This window comes from Struthio camelus, chromosome 16, assembly GCF_040807025.1.
Source record: "Struthio camelus isolate bStrCam1 chromosome 16, bStrCam1.hap1, whole genome shotgun sequence".
Classification (NCBI taxonomy): Eukaryota; Metazoa; Chordata; class Aves; order Struthioniformes; family Struthionidae; genus Struthio; species Struthio camelus.
The window spans coordinates 10,017,026-10,038,459 of NC_090957.1; the positions used below are offsets into that span (position 1 = coordinate 10,017,026).

General features: G+C 57.8%; 1 protein-coding gene across 30 annotated transcripts in view; it reads left to right on the forward strand.

Annotated features, from left to right (window-relative positions):
- The first annotated feature begins 4,445 nt into the window (after nucleotides 1-4,445).
- ELN (elastin) overlaps nucleotides 4,446-21,434 on the forward strand; it is a 33,178-nt gene continuing 16,189 nt past the window's right edge. For 6 of the 30 annotated variants that reach the window (XM_068909944.1, XM_068909949.1, XM_068909947.1 and 3 more), the window contains exons 1-12: nucleotides 4,652-4,842; nucleotides 13,390-13,443; nucleotides 14,010-14,036; nucleotides 14,326-14,358; nucleotides 16,283-16,327; nucleotides 17,227-17,319; nucleotides 17,909-17,968; nucleotides 18,110-18,178; nucleotides 18,264-18,311; nucleotides 19,913-19,984; nucleotides 20,248-20,277; nucleotides 20,498-20,569. In XM_068909944.1, coding sequence (XP_068766045.1) covers nucleotides 4,764-4,842; nucleotides 13,390-13,443; nucleotides 14,010-14,036; nucleotides 14,326-14,358; nucleotides 16,283-16,327; nucleotides 17,227-17,319; nucleotides 17,909-17,968; nucleotides 18,110-18,178; nucleotides 18,264-18,311; nucleotides 19,913-19,984; nucleotides 20,248-20,277; nucleotides 20,498-20,569 — 682 coding nt within the window. In that variant the 5' untranslated portion in view covers nucleotides 4,652-4,763. Of the gene's footprint in view, nucleotides 4,843-13,389; nucleotides 13,444-14,009; nucleotides 14,037-14,325; nucleotides 14,359-16,282; nucleotides 16,328-17,226; nucleotides 17,320-17,908; nucleotides 17,969-18,109; nucleotides 18,179-18,263; nucleotides 18,312-19,912; nucleotides 19,985-20,247; nucleotides 20,278-20,497; nucleotides 20,570-21,434 lie in introns of all 30 variants that reach the window. The other 24 variants (XM_068909948.1, XM_068909953.1, XM_068909958.1 and 21 more) reach the window with 15 other exon arrangements.

Below are 21,434 nucleotides of genomic sequence, written 5' to 3' on the forward strand. Positions count from 1 at the left end.
GGCAGCTGCCACCCATGCCTGAAGCACATGATTCTCTTGTATGCCCAAAGACTTCCCTGGTTACTGCACACAAGATCCTCTTGTATTTGGGATCTGGCACTCGCAGATCAGCCAGTGCTATGGGCTCTGTGCTGTGAATGACCTGCCCCAGCATGTGTCCCCACGGTGACCATGAAGGGGTCTGTCTGCAGATGCGCTGCTGGAACTGGGACTTCACACCTTGTGCAGATCCTGCCAACAGGCCTTCTGGGAGCTCTTTGAAGCAAAGTGAGTTTGCCAGACCCGGCTTTTGAGTTGATGAAAAATCCCTTGGTCCTTAGCGCTCCTAACAACTCCCTGGCCATCCATTTCAGGGAGCAATTCTATCTCCTCCAGGGAGCTCTCAGTTTGTTGTCTATATCCACACACAAAGCTCTGGACCCCTTCATCATCATCATTAGCACTGCTGATGTCTCTACTTCTTCTCTCATGGGATGAGCCAGCACAGGTCTTCCTGCAGGTCTTGGGCTTTCTAGGATATTCCCGGCTGCAAATGCATCTTAGGTTCAGATCAGGATCAGAAAATTTTCTTAGGATCAGAAAATTTCTTCCCCAGAAGTGTGATGCAGCCCTGGAACAGGTCCCCAGAGAGCTGGGGGATCTCCATTCCTGGAGAGTTTGAAGCATCAACTAGATAAAACCACAGCTGTGAGTAAGTACTGGCGACACTCCTGCTGTGAGCCAGAGCTTGGGCTGAACACCTCCAGAGGCTTCTTCCACTGAATATCCTGTGATCTTCCCCTTACACATAACTTTCGTTTGAGCATATCCCATGTATTCCTGCACAGGCGCCATAAAGCTGTGTCACACCCCGTTAGCAACTCGTAGCAGACTTTGTTTCCTATGACAACGGCTGTAAACAGCGTGTGTCATGAAGTTCGGCGTGAATCCCTGCAGAGGCAGGTGCCGGGCTGCTCCGTAGCTATGGCAAAGGTGTGTTTACTTTTGTGTTTTTTGTGTTGGAATGGAGTGGTGTTACCCCTGGGACAGTGTGTGTGTGTCTGTGACAGCAGGGCAAGGCTATCGGGTGCCTTCCCCTGCAGCAATTCCAGTATTTATGGGAAATGCGTGGGACCCACACCTGCCATCCATGACAGCCACCTGGGGACCAGCACCGGAGTCCAGCCGCACAAAGCCTCCTCCCTGGAGCTGTCACTGCTCCTGGGCAAAGCACCCAAGCCCTTTGCCACCAGCACTGGTACAAACAGGCAGATTCTGTACATGGTCCCAGGTGTACTTCTCCCTCCAGTGCTTGCGACGGTTTTTCTCACCCCGATTTTGCCCTACATAGCAAACTCTTTTCTGCTTGGGCCTCCCTACAGGAAATGTTTTCTGCCTTTCCCCTTTCTCTTTAGACTGTACCTGTAACTGTGCCTTCTTGGCGCTGGCCAAATTGCACAGCTTTTCCTCAGCTCTTTGCAAACTTAAGCAAATGCTCCCAGCCCTTCCCTGCGGGCAGCTCACGAAATGCTTGGCTCTGCCCTGGCCAAATTGCAAAGTGCTTGGATTCCAGTCCCCTGTGTAATTGCCAGGGGTGGAGGAATCTTGCCTCGCATCTATTCTTTCTAGGTACAAAACATGCTTTCAAAAATCAAAACTGTTTCACTGGCAAGAGATGGAAGCAGTTAGAAACGTCCAGCTGCCCCAGTTACAGTTCCTAGCAAGGCCACTTTCCTGGCCCTGCTCTCTGCGTGTTCTACAGATGCGCACACCGAGCGCACATCGCCCAGACCCCCAGGCCGGCACTGGTCAGGGGCTCTCCATCCCTGCAGACCACAGAGCTGCACTTTAGGCAGCTGGAATTACTGCAAAGCTGTTTCTTGTTCGTCCTCGAATCCATTCGCTCCTGGGTCACTCCTCCTGTTAGAGCACAGAAAGCTTGGGTTTAACAACTATGTGTGTTTTCGCTCAAACATTACGTAATTCAGCAACGAGAGCCTGGTGGACAGTCGGGCCAGCCAGACTGCTCTGCCCCCTGCTGATGCGCACCCCACCCTCTGAAACGGAGGGTGCCCTTTGCCCTCCACAGCCACAGCCCACAGCCTTTCTCAAGAGCCACAGCTGCTGCACGCGCAGCGGCCGCGGGGTTGCTGCGCACAAAGAAGAGCAGGTGGAACAAAAGAAATCAGCGTCAGCGCAAAGCCCACCAAGGGCCGAGCGGTTCCTGTGGCCGGCTGCCCTGCAAGGGCCCCCCATCCCTGACGTAGCCGAACTCCAAGTGTGGAGGGCAAAACACTCTGCAATTCCCACCTTACAGATTTCCTGGGGCCATAGCAGTCAGCACTTTCTCTAAAATAAAGTGGGAGCTGAGGTAAGCCAGACAGCTGGGCCCTGGAGGGACTATCCTGAGCAAGGATTTAGCTAACACTTCTTTAAGTAGGTGTCCAGGTTTGGGACTTCACACCTCTTGCAGGAGAAGAGGAACTCGGTGAATTTGCTGATAATATTACCTTATCAGAGGCTGCCAGTTTCCCCAACCGTGAAAGAAACGTGTGGGCTGCAGGGGCCACTAATGACCATGGTCTGGACCACATGGGAAGGGACTGCAGGCACGCTGTTTCCTTGCACGTGTTCTCAGTGAGCATGAAGGGCTGCTAGTGACTCCCTGAGCAACAGCCCTGGGCTCACGGGGGAGTTCGGGCACTGGGATGAGCTGCATCCTAGCACCTAGCGATGAGCTGACACAAGGCGAAAGCCCTCGTGTCGGACCTGTGACAGTAGAGCGTCATGGCATGCTGTGACAGTGCCTGGCCAGGCCTGTGGGCTGCAGCGACCCCTGAGAGAGGGGCATTTTGCCCACCTTTCCCCAGGAACTATATCGCTGCCTTCCCTGCTGCTTTTGCTGCCTGTGCCCAAGCTGCTTCCCAACACTTGTCCAGAGATGCCCCATGAGAAAGGGGTTGTGGCACCCAGCAGGGCCACATGGATTTCTCCTGAGTTCGCACCAGCCTTAACCTAGGACTGAGAGGCTGAGAGCAGATCGGACCCTGAGTTTGGTACAGCCAGGGCCTGAGCCCCAGGGAGGGGGATTGGACAGGGACAAACAGCTATCGCCTCGCCCTGAACGAACTCCGACCACAAACGAGGCAAAAGTCGTTCTGCATGGGAGCAACCTGGTTCAGCTGCACACCTGGGCATCACACAGGCAAGAAAGCCCTTGTCTCTGGTGTCTGGACAGGCATGGGACAGGGTCTGTGGGATGCAGTAGCCTTTGCTAGCCAAGCCTGACCACAGCGAGCGAGGAGAGCCCCTATTGGCCATTGCAGCAGGGATCGGCACTCCGTGTCCCCAGGACGCCTCGGGGCCGGGGAGAGGGCTCAGCAGTGTGCGCTGCTCTTCCCCCACTGGACAGTCTTGGGTGCAGACAGCTCATTTTTCTGAAAAACTCTCAGTTTTGTCCTCCTGCTGGACGGCTGGATCCTGGTGCCGGACACCCCACGCCTGCCACCTAACGGCCACCACGGGATGAGCTGCTAGGCACCATGGCTGTTGGCTGGGTCCGTCCAGTCAGACATCTGTCCTGGACGCTGGGACTGGGGCCAAAGTCAGGACATGGCTGCGTCCTTTCCCCTGTGCCAAGCAGCTCCCCTCTTTGCCTGGCCGTGTCCCGGACCCCACAGCACCCTGCTGGGTCCCAGCCACCATCCCTGCCACCTGCAACCCTCTCCTCCCACCCAGGCCAGACCTTGTCCGGTCCCTGCAAGTGTGGCCCCGCAGTGAGGGCTCTCCCTCCGTCCTCCAGCGGTGCTGGGGCCCTTCTGGGGTGACCAGAGGTGGTCAGGGTTAAATGCTCTCTGCTTTCTCCCCATCCCTGGCTCGGGGCAGCGAGGCCAGGAGCCTGCCGGCTAAGCGCACCGGTCCAGGTGTGGGATGTCTGAACACAAACAACATTAGCAATTGTAAGAGAGAGAAGCAGGGGCCGAGCTGGGAGAAACCCAAAGCCTCAGCTGCAGTGGCTTGGAGCGCAACACCAAAGCTGGACCCCTCCTGAGACAGCTTATCTTAAGACACTAATGTTTAATTTCCGCCACCTTTTGCCCCCCACCCCCAATGTCTGCTCGGGCTGGGGGAGCTCCAGCTCTGCCCTCCATCTGTTCCCCTCCACTTTTGGAAACCAGTCCTCACTTGACACCCAAGTGGCATCTCCAAGGAGTGCAGGGCTCCCCCTCAGCCCAGCCAGCCCCCACCTGAGCCCCCTGCACCCGGCCCCAGCAAGCAGAGAGGGCAGAGCTCAGCGTCCTCCCCCCCCCCCCCCCCCCACCCCGGCGCAGCACGGAGTGACGGGCGAAACCTGGCCTGCCCCCCGGCGCTGGCCCCTGGCCTGCCCAAGCGCGAGAGCGCCCACTTGCCACCCGAGGTGCGATGTATGGCCCGGCCATTATGGTACGGCGGGTCGGCCCTCCCCTTTCCTCCCGCTGGAGGCTGTCTTGGCAGCTCCCCCGCTCTTTTGGCAGAGATGCACCAGAACTGGAGAGAGCAGCAAGGGAGAGAAACTAAAAAAAGGAAAAAAAAATACAGCCCAATAGCCTGGAGAGGCTTGTGTGTTTGCCCTTTCGTCATGACGTAGTGTCCTGTGCCTCTCTCTCCCCCCTTCTCTCACTCGTTTTCCCCTCCCTCCTTCCAACCCCCACCCCCCCTTCCCCTCACATCCTTGGAAGCAACAATTAAGCAGCTCTGGGATAAAACACACTGACTGCGAGAGCACGGGGGCATTGCTTCAAGAGATGGCAAGGCAGCCAGCTGCACCCCTCTTTCCCGGAGTCCTCCTCCTCTTCTCCATCCTCCCGGCTTCTCAGCAAGGAGGTAAGGAAAGAAAAGGCTCCTTCCCCTTAACCCCAGAGAGTGCTTTTGCGGAGAGCCCGGGACCGCTCTGCAGGGACCTCCGTGGGCACCAGGGTTCGGGCACTGCCCCCGTGACTGAGGGGGGAAGCCTGTGTCCTGCCTCAGCTGCATGTGGTCACGGCCAGGGCTGCGTCTCCCCGGGGAGGGACAGGCATCCCCTGCCCTGCCTCCGGGGACGTCCCAGCCACCCCAAGGTGGGAGGTGTCCTCGGGCAGCCCCTCTGGGTGCCGCTGGCTGCCTTCCTCCCCAGATGGATCTTGCCCTCCCCCAGTCCTTGGGCGACGCAGCCTGGTGGGTCTCTCATGTGCCATGCCCAAGTGGGGCAGGAGCCAGGGTGGGATGTCAGCAGAGGAGGGGTGACACTCTGCTGTTTGGGAACGGCACTGGTGGACGAAACACTTGTCGGGGAGGCTTCGAGGTGCTGTTTCCTGCCGAGCGTGCCGTGCTCCAAGACACACTCACAGCCCGCAGGGAGTGCGGAGGGCAGGGCGGACGGGGACGGTTGCCAAGCTGTGGCGGGGACTTGCGAGGGTGAGGGTCTGCAGGAGTGTGCATCCCCCTCCCCCCCCAGTTTGATCACTGGACAGGGAGAGCTGGACAGGGTAGTCGGGCGTGCATGGTCCGCGTGTGTGCATCCTGCAGTCGATGTGTGTGAGCTGCTGCACAGTGTGTGGCCATGACAAAGCCTGCAGCCATCGCTGGTTGCATTGTTGCATCTGCAGAGCAGCACGACCTGTCCTAATCAAGGGCTCTTGGTGCCTGGGGCAGCCTTTGCACCAGTCTGTTTGTGCATGTGTCCCTGGTGGCTGGGTGGTTGTGCATACTCCCTGGTGCGCGCACAGTTCATGCAAGTGAGTGCGACACGCACCTTGCATGAGTGTGGGCTGGTCCCTGACATGGCAGCATCACCCACAGGGACTGTGTGACACCTCCAGAGCAGGCATGTGTATGCACGGGCAATGAATCTGCTCCCAGTGCCATGGTGGGGAGGTGAACACACCATACACTGGTGCACGCACACCCACGGCATCACACCCTTCTGTGTGACGAAGGTCACAGCCAGCCCACTCAGGAGGTGCCTGCCTGCGGGACAGCTTGTGTTTCATGGTCGGGCCGTGTGCAGGCACAGGGGAGACCAGCTCATGCACCACGGCATGTGCTCAACCTGTACTAGTCAGACTGCGTGGGAGTTTCCTAGTCTGTAGTGACTGGCGTGCAAAAGAGCTCAGGGAGCAGCGTGCTTTAGAGCAAAACCCATTTGTTTCACTGGGTTTGTGCCCTGGAGAGCCAAAGAACCACTGAAGAGAAAGGCAGAGAAATGCAGAGCACTGCTCAAAACACAGCTTTGTAGGATGCTGCACTGGCAAAACTGGGCAAGGGTCTCTGAGGTGCAGAGACAGCATCGTTAGGGATGGGAGGCCAGTGATGAGACAGTCAGCTGTGGAGAGCCAGGTGGCAATCTGGTTTTACAGGGGATAGTGCCCTATCTGTCTGCGCAGGGCTTGTGCTAGGGAGAGTGCGCGATGCACTGCCAAAGGGGCAGATCTGAACAGTATCACTGATAGAGTCAGTGCCAAAGCCATTGCTGCCTGGGGCCAGCTTCTCGGTGAAAGGGGGCAGAGGCCAGAATACCGTGGGCAGTGGTGGGCACTGCCAGGGCTGCGTATAGTGCTACATGTAGGAGCAAGCTGGAGGTGCTGCCTTCCCCAGGGCAGAGCCCTCAGGACTGCTCTCTGCGGTCAGCAGCTCTTCCACGCCAGTTCTCCAGTGCACCCTGCTCTGACCCAGCGCTGCCGTTTCCCAGGACCCCAACAGCCGTCTGGTTTGCCTCTGGCTGAGCAGGCGGTGTGGCTCCGGAGTGGTGCCAAGACAGGCGGCTCCCTGTAAAGCTAAGCCGCCGTCTGTGCCTGATCCTGGATAGCTGCAGCTCTTGGGCCCGTGGCCAGGGTCAGAGTGCCAGCCTTGATGGGATGCAGATTGTTCCTGGGCACTTGCCACCGCTCAGACTGATGCTTCATGCTGGCTTGTTTAACTACAGTGGCTTTGCTCACCACCTTGCAAGCATTTGCCACCTGGGACAATCCCAGGAAGGTTTTGGCTCTGGGGTAATAACCTACAGGAATTTCTGACCGTTTGGGGCTTTTGGCCTGGCTCCAGTTCCCAGCTTGTTCTCAGGGTAGTTTGCTGGTCTGGGGAGGCAGCTCACAGAAGAGCTGGCCCTGGCCATGGAGATGGTCCCAGTGCTGATGGGGACATCAAGGGACACTCTTCTGTGGAGAAGTGACCAGTGTCTCTGCAGCCTGGCACGCTGCAAGGGGCTGCTTGGTGTCAGGCAGGCTCAGCTATGCTTCCTGCTCTGCCAGCTTGCATTGGGGCCAAGGTGGGGCAGATGCATGTCTGGTAGCATGGCGGAGGGATGGTGTACCTGCAAGGGTGCTCTGGGGTGCATCCACACAGAGGTGGCTCAGGACAGCACCTTTAAGCAGTGTCAGTGGATAACCCCTGTGCTGCCTCCAAACCTATGAGCCAGACAGAAAAAAAGACCCTTGAGTGATCCCAGGGACAGGAGAAGGAGAAAGGGGCAGCCTCACTGCACATGAGCAGACCATCTCTGGCAGAGATGCCGTGTCCCAGGCCCATGGGGCAACTCCATCTGAGCAGTGCCTGCCTGTGGAGGGGCTGGGCTTTCAGCTGCCTAGGACTGGTTGTAGTTGGGAAGCTCCCTGGCCGAGATGTGCGGGCAGTGAGTTAGGCTCAGCCCCTGCCAGCTTTGCAGACTCCCTGGGGTGCAGGTGTGTATAGGACATTGTGGAGGAGCTTCATGGCCCCATGGGCTTGAAATGGGCCCCCATATGGGGGAGGCACATTTCCCCTAACAGGTGCCAAATCCAGCACTCGCTAGCGTTTGGAGAGGGGTGTCTGTCCTTCAGTGCTTCCCATGCCAGGGGCGCAGAGGCACCCCTAGAAAGGGACAATGGCCATCCCTAGAGAGGACAGAAAGACCATGGGGTGTCCCAGCCCAGCGTGCTCTGGGGCCACAGGGGGAACCTCAGGTGCATGCAGACAGGCTGTCAATGTATGTGTTGGTATCCTGGACTCTGAGAGGGCATTGTGACCCTCCGGAAGATTGTGTGAGGATGCAAAAGTCAGCCAAGAGTCCCAAAGCCACTGAGGAGCTGGTGCTTTGGTCTCCTCCAGGCTTGGCTCCCAGTAAGGCAATTAGTGCGGGTTCTCAGAGGAGTCATTCTGTGACCGGCACATGCTCAGGAAGCAGCTCTGGGGCATGTATCAGACCGTGAGAGGGAAACAGGCCCAGGGTTGGGATTGCTGAGAGCCTTTCAGCTCCTGATGCCGCTCTCCCCAGCTGCACAGGCCAGAACCCAGGTCAGGGCAAGGGCCAGGGATCTATCCTGCGTCTCCAGGCTGCCTCACTCATGGGCACGCCGAGCACAGTCCTCTCCACCTGGCATCTCTCACAGGCCAGCCTGGGAAAACATCTTCGCTTCGCAGCACAACATCTCCTGCAGACACCGGCCTGTTGGGGCTGCTCCCTCAGCAAATAACTTGCAGGGTGCAGAAGGTTCACAAGGGAGGTTTCAGCACTCCGAAATGAAAGCTGAAGCTTTTGGGACTGGGCACAAGCCAGCCTTTTAAACGCAGTTCTCCCTGCTCCCCCTGTTAGGCACTCACTCCTGGCTGGTTTCCCAAGCTGCTACCAGTGGGCTCAGGTCAGGACGCAGCTCGGGTTCAAAGCGTGCCGGGCAGTTGCCTGGAGATCGCATGTTTCCAAAACTGATTCTCCCAGAAAAGAAAACAGAAATGTGAGGAAAGAGGGAAATATCTCCAGCAGTTACTTGCTGAGCCTCCTTCAGGAATGATTTCATGCACGCACAGAAAGGACAGCGAGGTCTGCTGACGAATCAGAGGTTTAGCTGCCTAGCTTAAGTGTGATGAGAGCTTTAGTTAGTGTCAGAGCTTAGGCTGTGCACTAATGTCCTAGTGCACTGATGTTTCAGCCTATTCTCATCTCTCTGAAGAGAGGAAAATAAAATGTTGACCCCAGAATATATTTGTATTTCTAACTTGTAAAGAAATCTGCAAGTCATAATGCAGGCAGTAAAAATAGTGGAGAAAATAGCATTGTGCAGATAATAGAAATAGTGACCAAATGATAGAAAGCAATATGGAAGAAAAAGACCAGCTTTTAGAAAAAAAGTCTCCATGCCAGATCCTGAAATACCTCCGTGCCTTAAGCCCTAATACAGCTAGTACAGCACATTCAGACGCAAATTCTCCTGCCTCTGAACTGAGAAGAAAGTTCCCCGGGTGCTGCTGACTAGCCCAGTGCTTGTCGGGTCTGCGGACTTACTAGCCAACCGCAGTCCCAGCACATGAGCACAACCCTCAAAATCACTGATGGAGTGGAGAACGCAGGAAGACCTGCAATATGACTCCTTTACTGCAGCACTGGAAGTACCTGGCTCTCTACAGGCTGGGAGATTTGCTCTCTTCCCAAAGTCCCAGGCAGGCTCAGTCCATGGACAAACAAAATGCAAAGATCCTTCAGTCCTGGAAGAGCTGTAACTCAGGAAGAGTTTCTTCCTTCCCAGATGTGCAGGGAAGAGGGGAAAGGGAGAGCACCCAAAGTAAGGGATTAGGGCCCCAAGCTATGCTATAGTGAGACGCTACCTCCTGCCTGCAGCCAGAAAGGAGGTCCAAGGCTGGGCCCTGGTGAAAGACAGGGCTTAGAGGTGTATGATAAACACGGCCATGTGAAAACCCAGACACCAGGTGGAGGAAAGAAGAGCAATTGCCATAGTTTGGTGTGGCCTCAGAGAGCCCAGCGATAAAGCCAGAATAGGAGGCAAGGACTGCCTTGAACACCAGAGCCGTGGTGGCTCTGCCAATTGGTGGGATTGGTGACACTGGGCCAAATGCGGCTGCTTGATCCTGGTCTTTGGCCTGAGACCTGAATGGGTCAGAGATCTCCCTGTGCCATCTGGCATCCAGGGCACTGCCTCCCCATTGGGAAGAGTGCCTGGCTCTGTGGGGCTCCTGAGCGCCAGCTCTCGTTGGCTGCTAAGAGGGCCCATGGCAGCTTGCAAAAAGAGTCATTATAACTTCAACACAAGTGCAGAGCTGACCACATTTGGCATCAGAGCTGGTCTTGTTAAGCCAGGGAGAACCAGCAAGGAGGCTTCTGCGATGCTCCTGAGCAAACCCCACTGGGGGGGGGACCCTTCTGCTTTGCAGGGGACAGCTGATGGCCTTGGGCATCCAGCTTCCTGAGCGTGTTTATGGCTCCTGGCCGTCCTGCCGGCTCTCGCTCCCAGCGGCGGCGGCGGAGCATCCCACGCAGCCATCCGCAGCCTTCCCTTCCCAGCATGACGAGTGGGGGAGGACGGGTGACGTGTGGACACTTCCAGCTTGTTTGGAAACAAGCAAAAAGCTGGGATTTGTTTTTCCGAGCTTGGGGGGGTGGGGGGTGGAGTTGTGCTGGGAAAAGGAGCCTACTTCTTAAATCCTGGCTAGCTGCCTCCCTCAGCATGGCAGGGCTGTGCCGGAGGGGTGAGGCGGCCATCCAGACAGCAGGGCAGAGCAATGACTGAGTGTATGCATCTGGCTTGCTGGAGCTTGTTATCAGCTCCACTCAAAAGTGAGATCAGCTGTTTGAAGTCTGTACTCAATCCCTGGCCCTGGCAGGCTCAGCCCAGTGCTAGCCACACTGGGCAGCCCATGCCAGCAAGATAGATACTCTCTGGACTTGGAGCTGTTGGGGTCCCAGGACAGCTGGGTTGGCCCCAGGCTGCCCTACAGGTCGCCAGTAGCCCTGGGAGGCAGCTTTGGGGTCACAGAGCCAAGCCCTGCTCTTTGGCATCCTTGGGGCATGAGTGGGTGTGATGGGGACAGTGGCACAGGTTGGAGGGGTGAATCCTGGGCGCTTTGTTGCAGGCTCGGCTCTGTGCATGCACATGTGAATGCCCGATGTGTTTGTTCCCCATGTATGGGAACCATGATGTGTTCTCTGCATGTCCTCCGTGTCCTCTGTGTGTGTATCCTGACGCACACCCTCTGCATGTGTGTGAATCCGTGTGTGTGTGTGTGTGTGTGTGTGTGTATATCCTGACATGTCCTCTGCATATTTGTGTCCTATGTGTGCCTATCCTGATGCCTGTGCTGTGCAGGTTTGTGCATCCTGACATACGTCTTTTGTGTGTTTGTGCATCCTGACACCTATCCTGCGTGTGTGTGTATCTGTCACAGGTGTCCTGTGTGTGTGTGTGAATCCTGGCATGTGTCCTGTGCATGTGTATCTTGACTTCTGTGATGTGCATGTATATATATGCTGACATGGGCCTTTTCTGTGTGTTTGTGTGTATCCTGATGCCTATTCTCTCTGTATAGCTGGGCTAGGAGTCCAGCTGGACCCTGTCACAGGTACCCCACATGGTGCAGGGGCATGCGTGAGCTGAGGCAAGGGTGGATGCTGAGCTGTCCGGGGGTGCCGGGAGTGGGCACAGGGCTGTGTGGGAGCCCTGGCATTAGCACCACATCTAATGGTGGGTGCTAGGAGAAGGAGAAGAGAGAAGCAGCAAAACATGAGCCCCTACCCTGCCAAGCTGTCCCTGCCAGCTCCCCAGTCAGCACTTGCCTCCTCTGTTGGCTACCCTGCCCTGGCCACCTGGCCCTGCTAACCCTCTGACCAGCAGGTGCCAGCGGCTATGTCACCTGCATGTACCTCCAGGGTCCCCTGCCAGCCTGCCTGGGGAGCTGGGGAAGCTGCTGCTGCCCTGGAGTGGGGGAGCAGGTCTGTGTCACTGCAGAGCCCTCAGTGCCTGTCCTCTGTGAGCTGTGTCACCTCTACCCAGGGCATGCAGGAGAGCTAGGTGCAGACTGCTACAGTGGGGCTGGCCATGGCAGCCCTGCGCTTAGCTTCAGCAATCCCCAGTGTCCAAAACCACAGTGTCCAAATCCTGCAGTGCCCAAATCCTCCTGCAGCCTCATTCCAAAACCTACAGCACTACCAACCCTATTGCATATCCTACAGCACTATCAATCCCACTGCCAGCCTCACTGCCCGTCCTATTGCACTGCCAACATCATGGCAAACCCTTCAGCATGCAAACTTCACAGCATGGCAGATCCCATCCCCAAGCTCACAGCACTGCAAACCTAAACACATACCTCACAGCACTCTAACACTGCAGCCAACCCCACTGATTAGCTCAGAGCACACTAAACTCCATGGTACCAACTCCTCACCCCATAGGACTGAAAACCCCAAAGCTCTGCAATCTCCACTGAAAGCCCCACTGCAAAACGCAGTGCCAAAACCCCACTGCCCCAAAGTACTCCCAGAATTTTGAAGCCATCTAGAACCTGAGAGTGCCCCCCACCCCACAGCACCTCACTGCCAACCCCATTGTAAACTCCTCAGCATACTGAACTCCACACCACCATCTACATCCCCCTCCCCCCACAAATCCCACTGTGGATCTACAGTAAAGCAAGTCCCACTGCAAATCTCATTGAAACCCCCTGCCCGCCACCTGTACAATGCCAAAGAGCCCAGAAAAGAGCAAAATACCTCTCTGCATTGCAGCCTCCTTGTACTGCAAACCCACCTGCAAAGGAATCCCCCTCCAGTCTCTATCCCATTCAGGGTCCTGATGGAACAGACCATTGCCATCCAGGTGATTGCCTGGTGCCTTGCAGCAGACAGACAGGATCCAGCCGCACAGCCCTGAAAACATCCCCATAGTGTCTGAGCATGAGCTCTGAGCACAAGCATCAACTGCCTTGAAACCAGTGGGAACTGGGAGCTTATCTCAGCATTGCAGAGATGGCTAGAGGGATGCTGGCCCAGGAAGAGGTGGGTTTAGTGGGTTTCAGTGCCATCTCCTCATCCGAAACACTAGCTCTCCCAGGAGGGTCTTTCCACTTGCAGTCCAGCAGGCAAACCAGGCAGCCAGTGGGCGTGGGACAACCACATCCCTCACCTACTCCTTGCAGGGATGCCCAAGCTTGAATGGGACCCATGTATGCTGTGGGGATTAACTGGGGTGGCTTCATCCCCCCATATTTAAGTACTGTAGGTCCTGAACCCATTCCCTTCAGGGCCATGTGAAGCTGAAAGATGGTGGGAGATGGCTCTGGCTATGTTACAGGACTACATATCAGGAGCAGAGCTGGATGCTAGCCAGACCTGCTCAGTGCCAGGCTCAGTCTGCCTCCCACCCTGGAGGGGCCACTGCCATGTCCTGCTGATATCTCCACCAAGCTGTTTGCCCTGGCTCCTAGCTAGGGCACCTCCTGTCCCCATCATCACTAGAGAAACTAAGGTGCAAGGAAAGGCAGGGACCTGCCCTTGATCCCTCACCCTGGAGCTGTGTATCACATCCCACCTGGAGAGAGCAGCTCCCCTGTCCGAGGGAAGTGCCACCAACCTGGACCTACTGGAGGCATCAATCCCTGTGGAGCTTTTAATGAGTGCTTCTTCTCTTGCAGGGGTCCCTGGTGCTATCCCTGGAGGGGGAGTCCCAGGAGGAGGCTTTTTCCCAGGTAAGGGGTGGGGGCAGACACTGCAGCACAGCATGGGGCAGGCAATACTGGTAGGAGGCACCTTCCTGCTTGGAAGGATGAGACAGCATCCCCAAGGCAAGTCCTTGGGGGGAAGGTACAGGGCATCTCTGAGCCTGAGCAAGGTTGGCTGGCAGCTGTGGGGGCCCTATTAGCTGATGCTGAGAGGAGCTGAGGATGCTCTGCCAAGTAGCTTGGCCCCGGTTGGATGCCTGAGCCCCATGGCGTGGGGGGCAGGGACTGTGTGGCTGTGCCAGGCATATAGTGGGAGTCACTAGCCCTGGGCTGGCATCTGCTGCTGCTCAGACCTTGCCATGGGAGGTTAAGAACCTGGGCTTGTGATTAGCGGTCACAACCTTACCCCAATGCTCCAGCCAGGGGCTTGGAGACACCACAGGGGACACCCTATGCCTGTCATGCCCCTTGCACTCCACTGTGCCCCTTTCCGCCTTTGATCCTGTGGCACCAACCCAGGGGGAGCCTGGAAGGGCAGGGGTGTGTGAGGGAGCTTACAGGGACCGGAGCTAAGACTGTGCCGTTGTTTGCAGGTGCTGGGGTCGGAGGTTTGGGAGCAGGTGAGTACGGAGGCCCCTTTGTCCATGCTATACCAGGACGGGGAGGAGGATGTCGCCACGAACAGCCTTGCAAATGGGGGGACTCCAGGATGGGGGACAGACACTAGCCCAGCACTGAAAGACAGGACAAGCTCTGTGGGCTGGCAGCAAGAGCTGGCCTCACTCAGCAGGGAATAACGGCTCTTCTTACAAGGGGGCCCAGGCAGATTCCCCCTCCCTGGACGCCCATGGAGGGGAGTTGTGTTCCAGGGAGGGATGGCTCTGACTGCTCTCCACTCATCTTCCCTAGGACTCGGGGCTGCAGGGAAACCTCTCAAACCAGGTAAGAAGTGTTTCCTTGTCTCTCTTACTGACTCCAGCTCAGTTGTTTCCAAGGAGCCAGAACTTGGAAAGGAGCCATGGGGGATGGGTCATTTCCCAGCACCTGCCGTCCTTTGTTTCTCCTGTGTGGCCAAGGCCCAAGAGCTTCCCCACCCAGGCCATGCTCTTGGCTAAGGCAAATACTAGCCTGCTGCTTTCCACTCCTGCCCCACCATCCTAACCCTTGCTAAGCTCCTGGTAGCTCTGAGGACTCCATTCACCTTCCTTCGTCATCTGCTGCTTTGGCGAGCTGATACCTCCTTCCTCAGCTGATCCCAAATCCCAGGCCTCAGGTGTCCCCTGTGGCTGTGGGGTATTACAGAGCTGCTTGCTGGGTTCTTGCAGCCTGCAAACCTGCACCAAGGCTCCTCAGCTCGCTAAAGATGCAAAGCCCAGTAACACGAGCTCTGCACTGACCTCAGCCCTGCCAGGAACTGGTGCCCGTGGGAAGCTGGCCGCACCTCTACCTGGCTGGATTTGTAGCCAGGTGACTTTTGCAAGGGCTCCTAAGAGCCCATCAGCCCTCAGCCCATGCTGAGATTTGTCTGTCCCAGAAGCCAGGGGCTGGGAGGGGGCTGTTGCCGAGACAGAGACAAGGTTGTAGCAGGAGGATGCACAGTTGAGGGCAGCTGGCATCTCTGACGCACTGAGCTGGCTGCAGGGAAGGGTTTGCCAGGTGATGGTGGGGACCACTGCCCCAGCCGGCAATGGGTAACGTCGGGCAGAGGAGAGGACCTGGCCGCCCAGGTGCAGGTTTGGTGTGGATCAGAAGCCCCAGCCCAATGCCCATTGAGGCCCGGGTGGAGCTGTTGTTTCAGACCAGGGCTTTGCCAAGGCACCCAGGACCCCGGCACAGGTCCCCTGGCCCGCCTGCTTGCAACCACCCCAGGTTGGAGGTGAGCCGTCCTCCCTCGGCCCCCGGCCGGCCCGTCTGCGCTGCAGGAGCGCCAGCCCAAGGCGGGGGCCTACAGCCTCCGTTTACTCAGATTTCAGTGTGTGGAAAGAAAAACAAGGCCCTTTATTTCTGCGTAATTAAAACCAAACGCCATGCAGCCGTGAAGCCCCAGCCGGAGTGGTGTCCGCGCCATGAGCCAAAGGCAGTGGAATTTGCGCCTGGAGGGAGCGAGCACTGATTAGGCCCAGATGTTGGAAGGCAGAGTTGGCTGGAGCCAGAGGGACTCATTCCTCAGCCATAAACATTTCGGATCCATCCCCTTGTGGCCCTGCGGAGTGGGGGGTAGGCGAGGGAGAGCGAAGAGGGACGGCAGCGGAGAGCGAGGCCGGGGGGGTCAGGGCACTGCCAGGCAGGGATGTGTGCCACGCGCCACCCTTGCCAGGACCTGCCTTCATCCCTTGTGCCTGCCCCACAGCCGCGGCGCCCAGCAGACAGGGCTCTCTCACAGGCTGGGATCAGCAGAGTCGTGCCGCAGCGCGGGTGGTTAGGTGACCTGTCAGTACAAACAGGGAAAACTTGCTTCTGGAAGCTCTCTGTGCACATGGGCATGCTCCTGCGCTGCCCCGCTCCCACGGGGGCACGCGCACCTCCCGGGGAAGAGATGACAGCTGTGATGCTGGAAGCAGGGCACTTCTGCTCAGCCAGTCCTGGTGGGGACAGCCCTTTGTTTGCCTCGCGATGCTTGTCCCAGTGCCCGGCAGGTCCACCCTACCTCGTGAATGGAGCAAGAGATTAGGCCAGCAACCTTCCCGAGTGGCTTCCAGGGAAAGCCCATAGCCAGCCATGCCAGCTGGACAGTGTTGCTGTGTTTGCACAGGGCTGGCCTGAGGGAGCGGAGCAAAGCCCAGGGCCTTCCTCCAGTCCCTTCCTGGGTGCCCCTGCACCTGGGTTCAGGCCCAGCCCTTGCCCTTTCACCCCCTTCTCTTTCCAGGGGTCGGAGGCCTCGGGGGACTCGGCCCGCTTGGCCTGCAGCCAGGTGAGCACAGAGTGCTGGAGATCCCCAGCTGAGGGCTTTCTCCAGCACCCAGCACATGCAACGTTCCATCCTTCCCCCAGAGATGCATCTTGGGGACAGCATGTGGCCTGTCCCCCCTGGGTGCTCACCTTAGCCAGCCTGGTGGGTCTGGGCTGGGCACCCTTCAGAGACCTGAGGGACTGGCAGCTGCCAACAAACAGATGAGTGGTCCTCCAGCATCATGACTCCACCACATCAGACCCTGTGCAACCCACAGGAAGACTGGGCCCTACTGTCGCAAGCAACAATAGGAGAGGAGGTAGCGGGACCCAGGGTTCCCACACAGTCTGTAGCAAAGGGGCAATGCCCACAGGTGGTCCAGCCAGTCTGCCCAGGGCTGCAGGGGACCCAGGCATGCATAGCAGCCTGTGATGATGCAGGGTGCCTTGGGTGGCAGAGGCACTACTGGAGACAGGCACGTGCAGGGACATGGGCAGGCACAGGCACCTGGAGGGGAGGTGGGGAGAGATTACCCCAAATCAGCAAGGAGAGAAGTCACTCGCACAAGCCAGGCAGGCACCCCCAAAGCCAGGCTCCCACCTCGCAGCCTGCTGCAGATACCTCCTAATCACTGCCTTGCAAAGACTAACCACAGCCCTGGCATTCCCACTGCTCTGCAGGCCAGCCTCGGCTTCCCCTGACTCATCACCCATTGCCATATCCTGCGTGGAGAATAGGATTTTTCTCTTCCCAGCCACTTTTCCCTGTCCAAAACACCCAGAACAGCCTAGAGGCCAAGCTGGCCTGGGAGAACTGGCACTGGAAGGCATGGGGCAGAGGAGTGCCCCATGCTCCACTGGTCCTGGCCCTGAGCCAGTCTTGGGCTCCAGAGGATTGACATTGGTTCTCCTCCACAACAGGTGCTGCAGGCCTCTTCCCGGGAGGCATCTTCCCCGGTGGTGTCTTTCCAGGTGCTCCATCTGCAGCTGCTCTTAAGGCTGCTGCTAAAGCTGGTGAGTGCACTTGGCACCCTTGGAGATACTGGCAGGCCCATGTGGTAGGACCTGGGGCTTGTACCAGCACCACGCACTGCTTATGCTACCTAGCTAGGCTGTAGGGCCCGGGCAAGGCAATATAGGGCTCTGACAGCCTTGAGGTTCTGGCTATCTGCTTTGAGCCTGGGCTCCTCTGCATGAGTCTGCCCTTCCCTCCGGAGGCCACAGGGCCAGCAGATGTGGTACAGCAAGCGGGAGGTGCTGCTCTCTCTGTTGTCCCTGCCAGGCATGTCATAGGGCAGCAAAAGTGGACAAACAGAGGAACCCTGGCAAATATGCTTGTGGCAGCTAAGCCAAAAAAGGGGCATTGGCCAAGCCTGAGCCAAGAAGTAATGGAAAGTGTGGAGCAAATGTTCAGCTCCCTGCCCTGGGAAGCAGGCTTCCATGCCCGGGCCTGGGGGAGACCTTTCCCCTGTGCTGGCTTTGGATGTCCCCTTCAACCCAGAGAACTGGCCTGAAATGCTTACTTCCTTCAATACCTCTTTGGCTACCCATAGCCCAAGGGTGGGCATCTCACTCTGCGGTCTCCTCTTCCCAATGCCCCCAGGTGCTGGCATTGGTGGCGTGGGTGGAGTTGGTGCTCCTGGTGACCTTGGGGTCTCCACAGGTAGGAAATACCCATGTCCCAAGCTTGCTTGTCCCTGGACATAGCTTTGTCTAGGGCAGACTTGGCCCTGCACCCAAAAAGGAACAGGAGCTTGTGTGCCCACTGTGAGTTGGTACTTACGGGCTCTCTGCCACCCTGCAGGTGCAGTAGTGCCCCCGGGTGGGGTGCAGCCTGGGGCTGTTGCAGCAGGGAAACCCCCCAAAGTACCAGGTAGGTGCATGGCCAAAAGCGGGCAAGGCTGCAGTGGGAAGGGCTCTGGCCAAGTGCTCACCACTGCTTTTCTCTTGCCTGGCAGGTGCTGGGATTCCTGGAGCCTTTCCGGGTGGCGTGCTCCCCGGAGCAGGTGAGCTGGGGGGCCCTTGCCTCCTACTTCTGCAGCTTGAGTTGGTCGCCTTCTGGCCTGCTATCCCATGGGCTAATAGAACACCTTCCTGCCATGCCCGTGCAGACATAGCTCTCTGCGGTGCACGAGGCTGCGTACAATCCTGCAGCAGGCCCAGTGACTACAGCAAGGTTGGGCCTTGCTGAGAGTTAGCTCCAAACCTCCCTGGCTCTCTGCCTGCCAGATCACTGCCCTCACAACAGCCATATGCATTTTCCAAACCAATTTGTTGAGACTGAAGCAGTATTTCTGCAGTGCCAAAGGCAGGACCTGGCGTCTCCAAGAATCTCATGCCAAGCTCCGTGGGAGCGAGAGGCGTTAGTGCCGGACACTTCAGAGGACTTGGCGTGGGCCATGCTAGGGATGACTTGCTCAGCCAAAGGCCATGTGGGAAGAAGGGGAGGAGGTGGCGGGGGACAGGAATTCCTCACTGCAAAGCAATTTGGGGAGGAAAACTTGTGAAAACAAGATGTTTCGACATTGTTAGAATGAGAAGTGTGTTGCTAGTCAGGAATGCCTTTCCATGTCTGAAAATGCATGAGTTATAATGAAAGACATTTGTAAAAGGACTGAAAAAAAAAAATCACTGAAAGGCCAGGCCAAAGTGAAGCCTGTTTTTCCCTGGTTCTGTCGAGAGGTCAGTGTCTGAACAGGCTGAACTTCACCTCCAGCCTGGGAGCAAAGGAACCCAGTGCAGCAAAATGCACAGGCCCAAGGGTGGAAAATATAGTAATGGCCAGGGCATCCCCCTCTGAGAGCTGAGGGACTGGGAGCTCTGTAGCTCTAAGAGGAGGCCAGAAAGGGAAGGGTGGCCAAAAGAGTATGTTGGCTGGATTCGCGACACAGCAGGCATTGCGGGCTAAGGCCTGGCAGGGCAGTTGCTCACAGTAGAGCCCCAACTTGTATGAAGCCACTGCACCATGTCACCAGGGGCAGAGGAAATTGCCTTGCCTTGGATATACCATGGAGCTTGCTTTGAAGAGTGTGATCCAGTCATGGGCTCCATATATACAACCAGCATCCAGAGACCCTGCAGGGCAGCCAGCGGCTTGCAGCCCTCGCCACGGCACGGCCATCCCCAGAGCTGAGACAACAAGAGGGCAAACACTTCCCCAGCCTACCAGGAATAGGCATGGCAGCTCTGTCTGGCGAGCACCAGGAGGCAACCTCGTACTCACCATGCCGGTGCTGGCCACAGCGAGGTCCCAGCAAGCTCCTGGCAGCGATGTGGCCAGGTCCCAGGGGGCAGGGCTAGCTCTGAGCTGGGGAAGGGTGGAAAGGACTCGGGGACTGGGGTGTCTGTGGGACAGCACTGGGTAGGGATGGCCAGAGGAGCAGATGGAGCAGTGGGGAGGGCTGGGAGGGCTGGGAACAGGGAGGGAAGCAGGACTGCAGCACAGAAAAAGTTGGGCTAGAGCAGAGGCAAGGTCACGGAGGGCTTTCTCTCTTGCATTCAGGCCAGAGGACTGACAGGGAGGGTGCAGGAATCTTGGCTACCAGCTCAGAAGGCAATGCCTTGAGGCCTCGCCGTGCTCACCTAGCATCTCTGGTCTATGTTGTAGGTGTCCGCTTCCCCGGCGTAGGCGTGCTGCCTGGAGTACCAACTGGTGCTGGAGTCAAGCCCAAAGCCCCAGGTATGTTCCCCCTCCTCCAGGCATGGCAGGATCTAGGGCAGGTCCTCTGCTGGCTCCAGGGGGGCTGGGTCTGGCCCTTGGCCTGGGGTCCTGCTAGGGAGGGCCTTTCTCCTGGGGTTATAGCCCTGTGAAGGCTGGCAGGGCACTAGGGCAAGCGTGAGCTGACCTCTAGCTGAGCCCACATAGCCCAAGGTATGGCCTTTACAGACTAGTTTGGACCCCTACGGACTAGCCCTGAGGCTTGTGTTTGTGTTTCTGTCTAGGAGTGGGAGGAGCCTTTGCAGGAGTCCCTGGTGAGTATCTCTCTTTCCGCTTGCTCTTTTTTTTTCCAAACCTGCTCATCATTGCCATGGCCTCCACATGCCAGAAGGTGCCTCAGGGCTTCCCAAGCCACCTGCTCTGCTCTGCTGTGGCCGGGGAACAAAGGTGCCCCTGGACACTCCCTTCTCACATGGATTGGGTGGCAGCCTGGGTGCGCGGGCTCCAGGTGAGAGTCTGCTGTTGGCTTTGCAGGACTGGGAGGCTTTGGAGGCCCGCAGCCCGGTGTCCCTCTGGGGTATCCCATCAAAGCTCCTAAGCTCCCAGGTAAGCTGCCACAGCCAACAGAGATACAGGTGAGGGCCCCTTTGTATGACAGTGCCAGGGGACAGAGCTGGATTTCTTTGGACTGTCCCCAGGCTGAGCCATGGTGTTCCTGTGTCCCCAGGGCCTGGCAGTGCCTACTCTGGCCTGGGAACAGCAGGACAGAGCGATGCACTGCTTGGCAGTGAATTCCAGCTTCAGTCCTTCCTCCCGCAGCCCTCAGGGCAGCCCCTGCCCGGGGGCTGAGGCTCGGGCCCAGAGGACTGCCAGAACCCTGCTGCTGGGCTAGTTCCAGCCTACAAAGATGAGGCTGTGCCTTCCTCCAGAGGCCAGGTGTTGTAAGGGGAGAACAGGCAAGTGCTGAGGACATGCTTTGGGCTAGGCCACCAAGGCTGTTCCCAGAGCCTCCTCCTAGTACTAGGTACAGCCTTTCAAGGGGTCACCTGCCCTTGGTGGCTTCTAGGACTTTCTCCTGGCATGCTCTGGGTCAGGGTTTGTGCTGGGCAATGTCCCCAGGGGACTGGCTGGTCCTGAATGAATGTTCCATCTCAGGGACCTCTTGCCAAGGACCCAACCCCGGGCTGGCAGCGGGGGAGCTCAGGGAGGGGGTCGCCCTTCCTGCTGCCTGCGGAGATGAGGCTCAGTCCCAGCCTGGGGAAGGTCTGTTGGGGCTGCTTCAGGGACCTCTATCTCCCAGCCCTGCACAAGGTGCCAGGCCTGCCCTGGCGGCTCAGCCCCATTGCCAGCCTGCAGCACCCACATCAGGGGAGCAGCAGGACAGGCAGTATCAGGTGGCAGTGGCATCAGCAGTGGCACAGGCATGTGAGTCACCCTGCCTGGGGCTGCCGTGCCCACCAGCAGCAGGAGG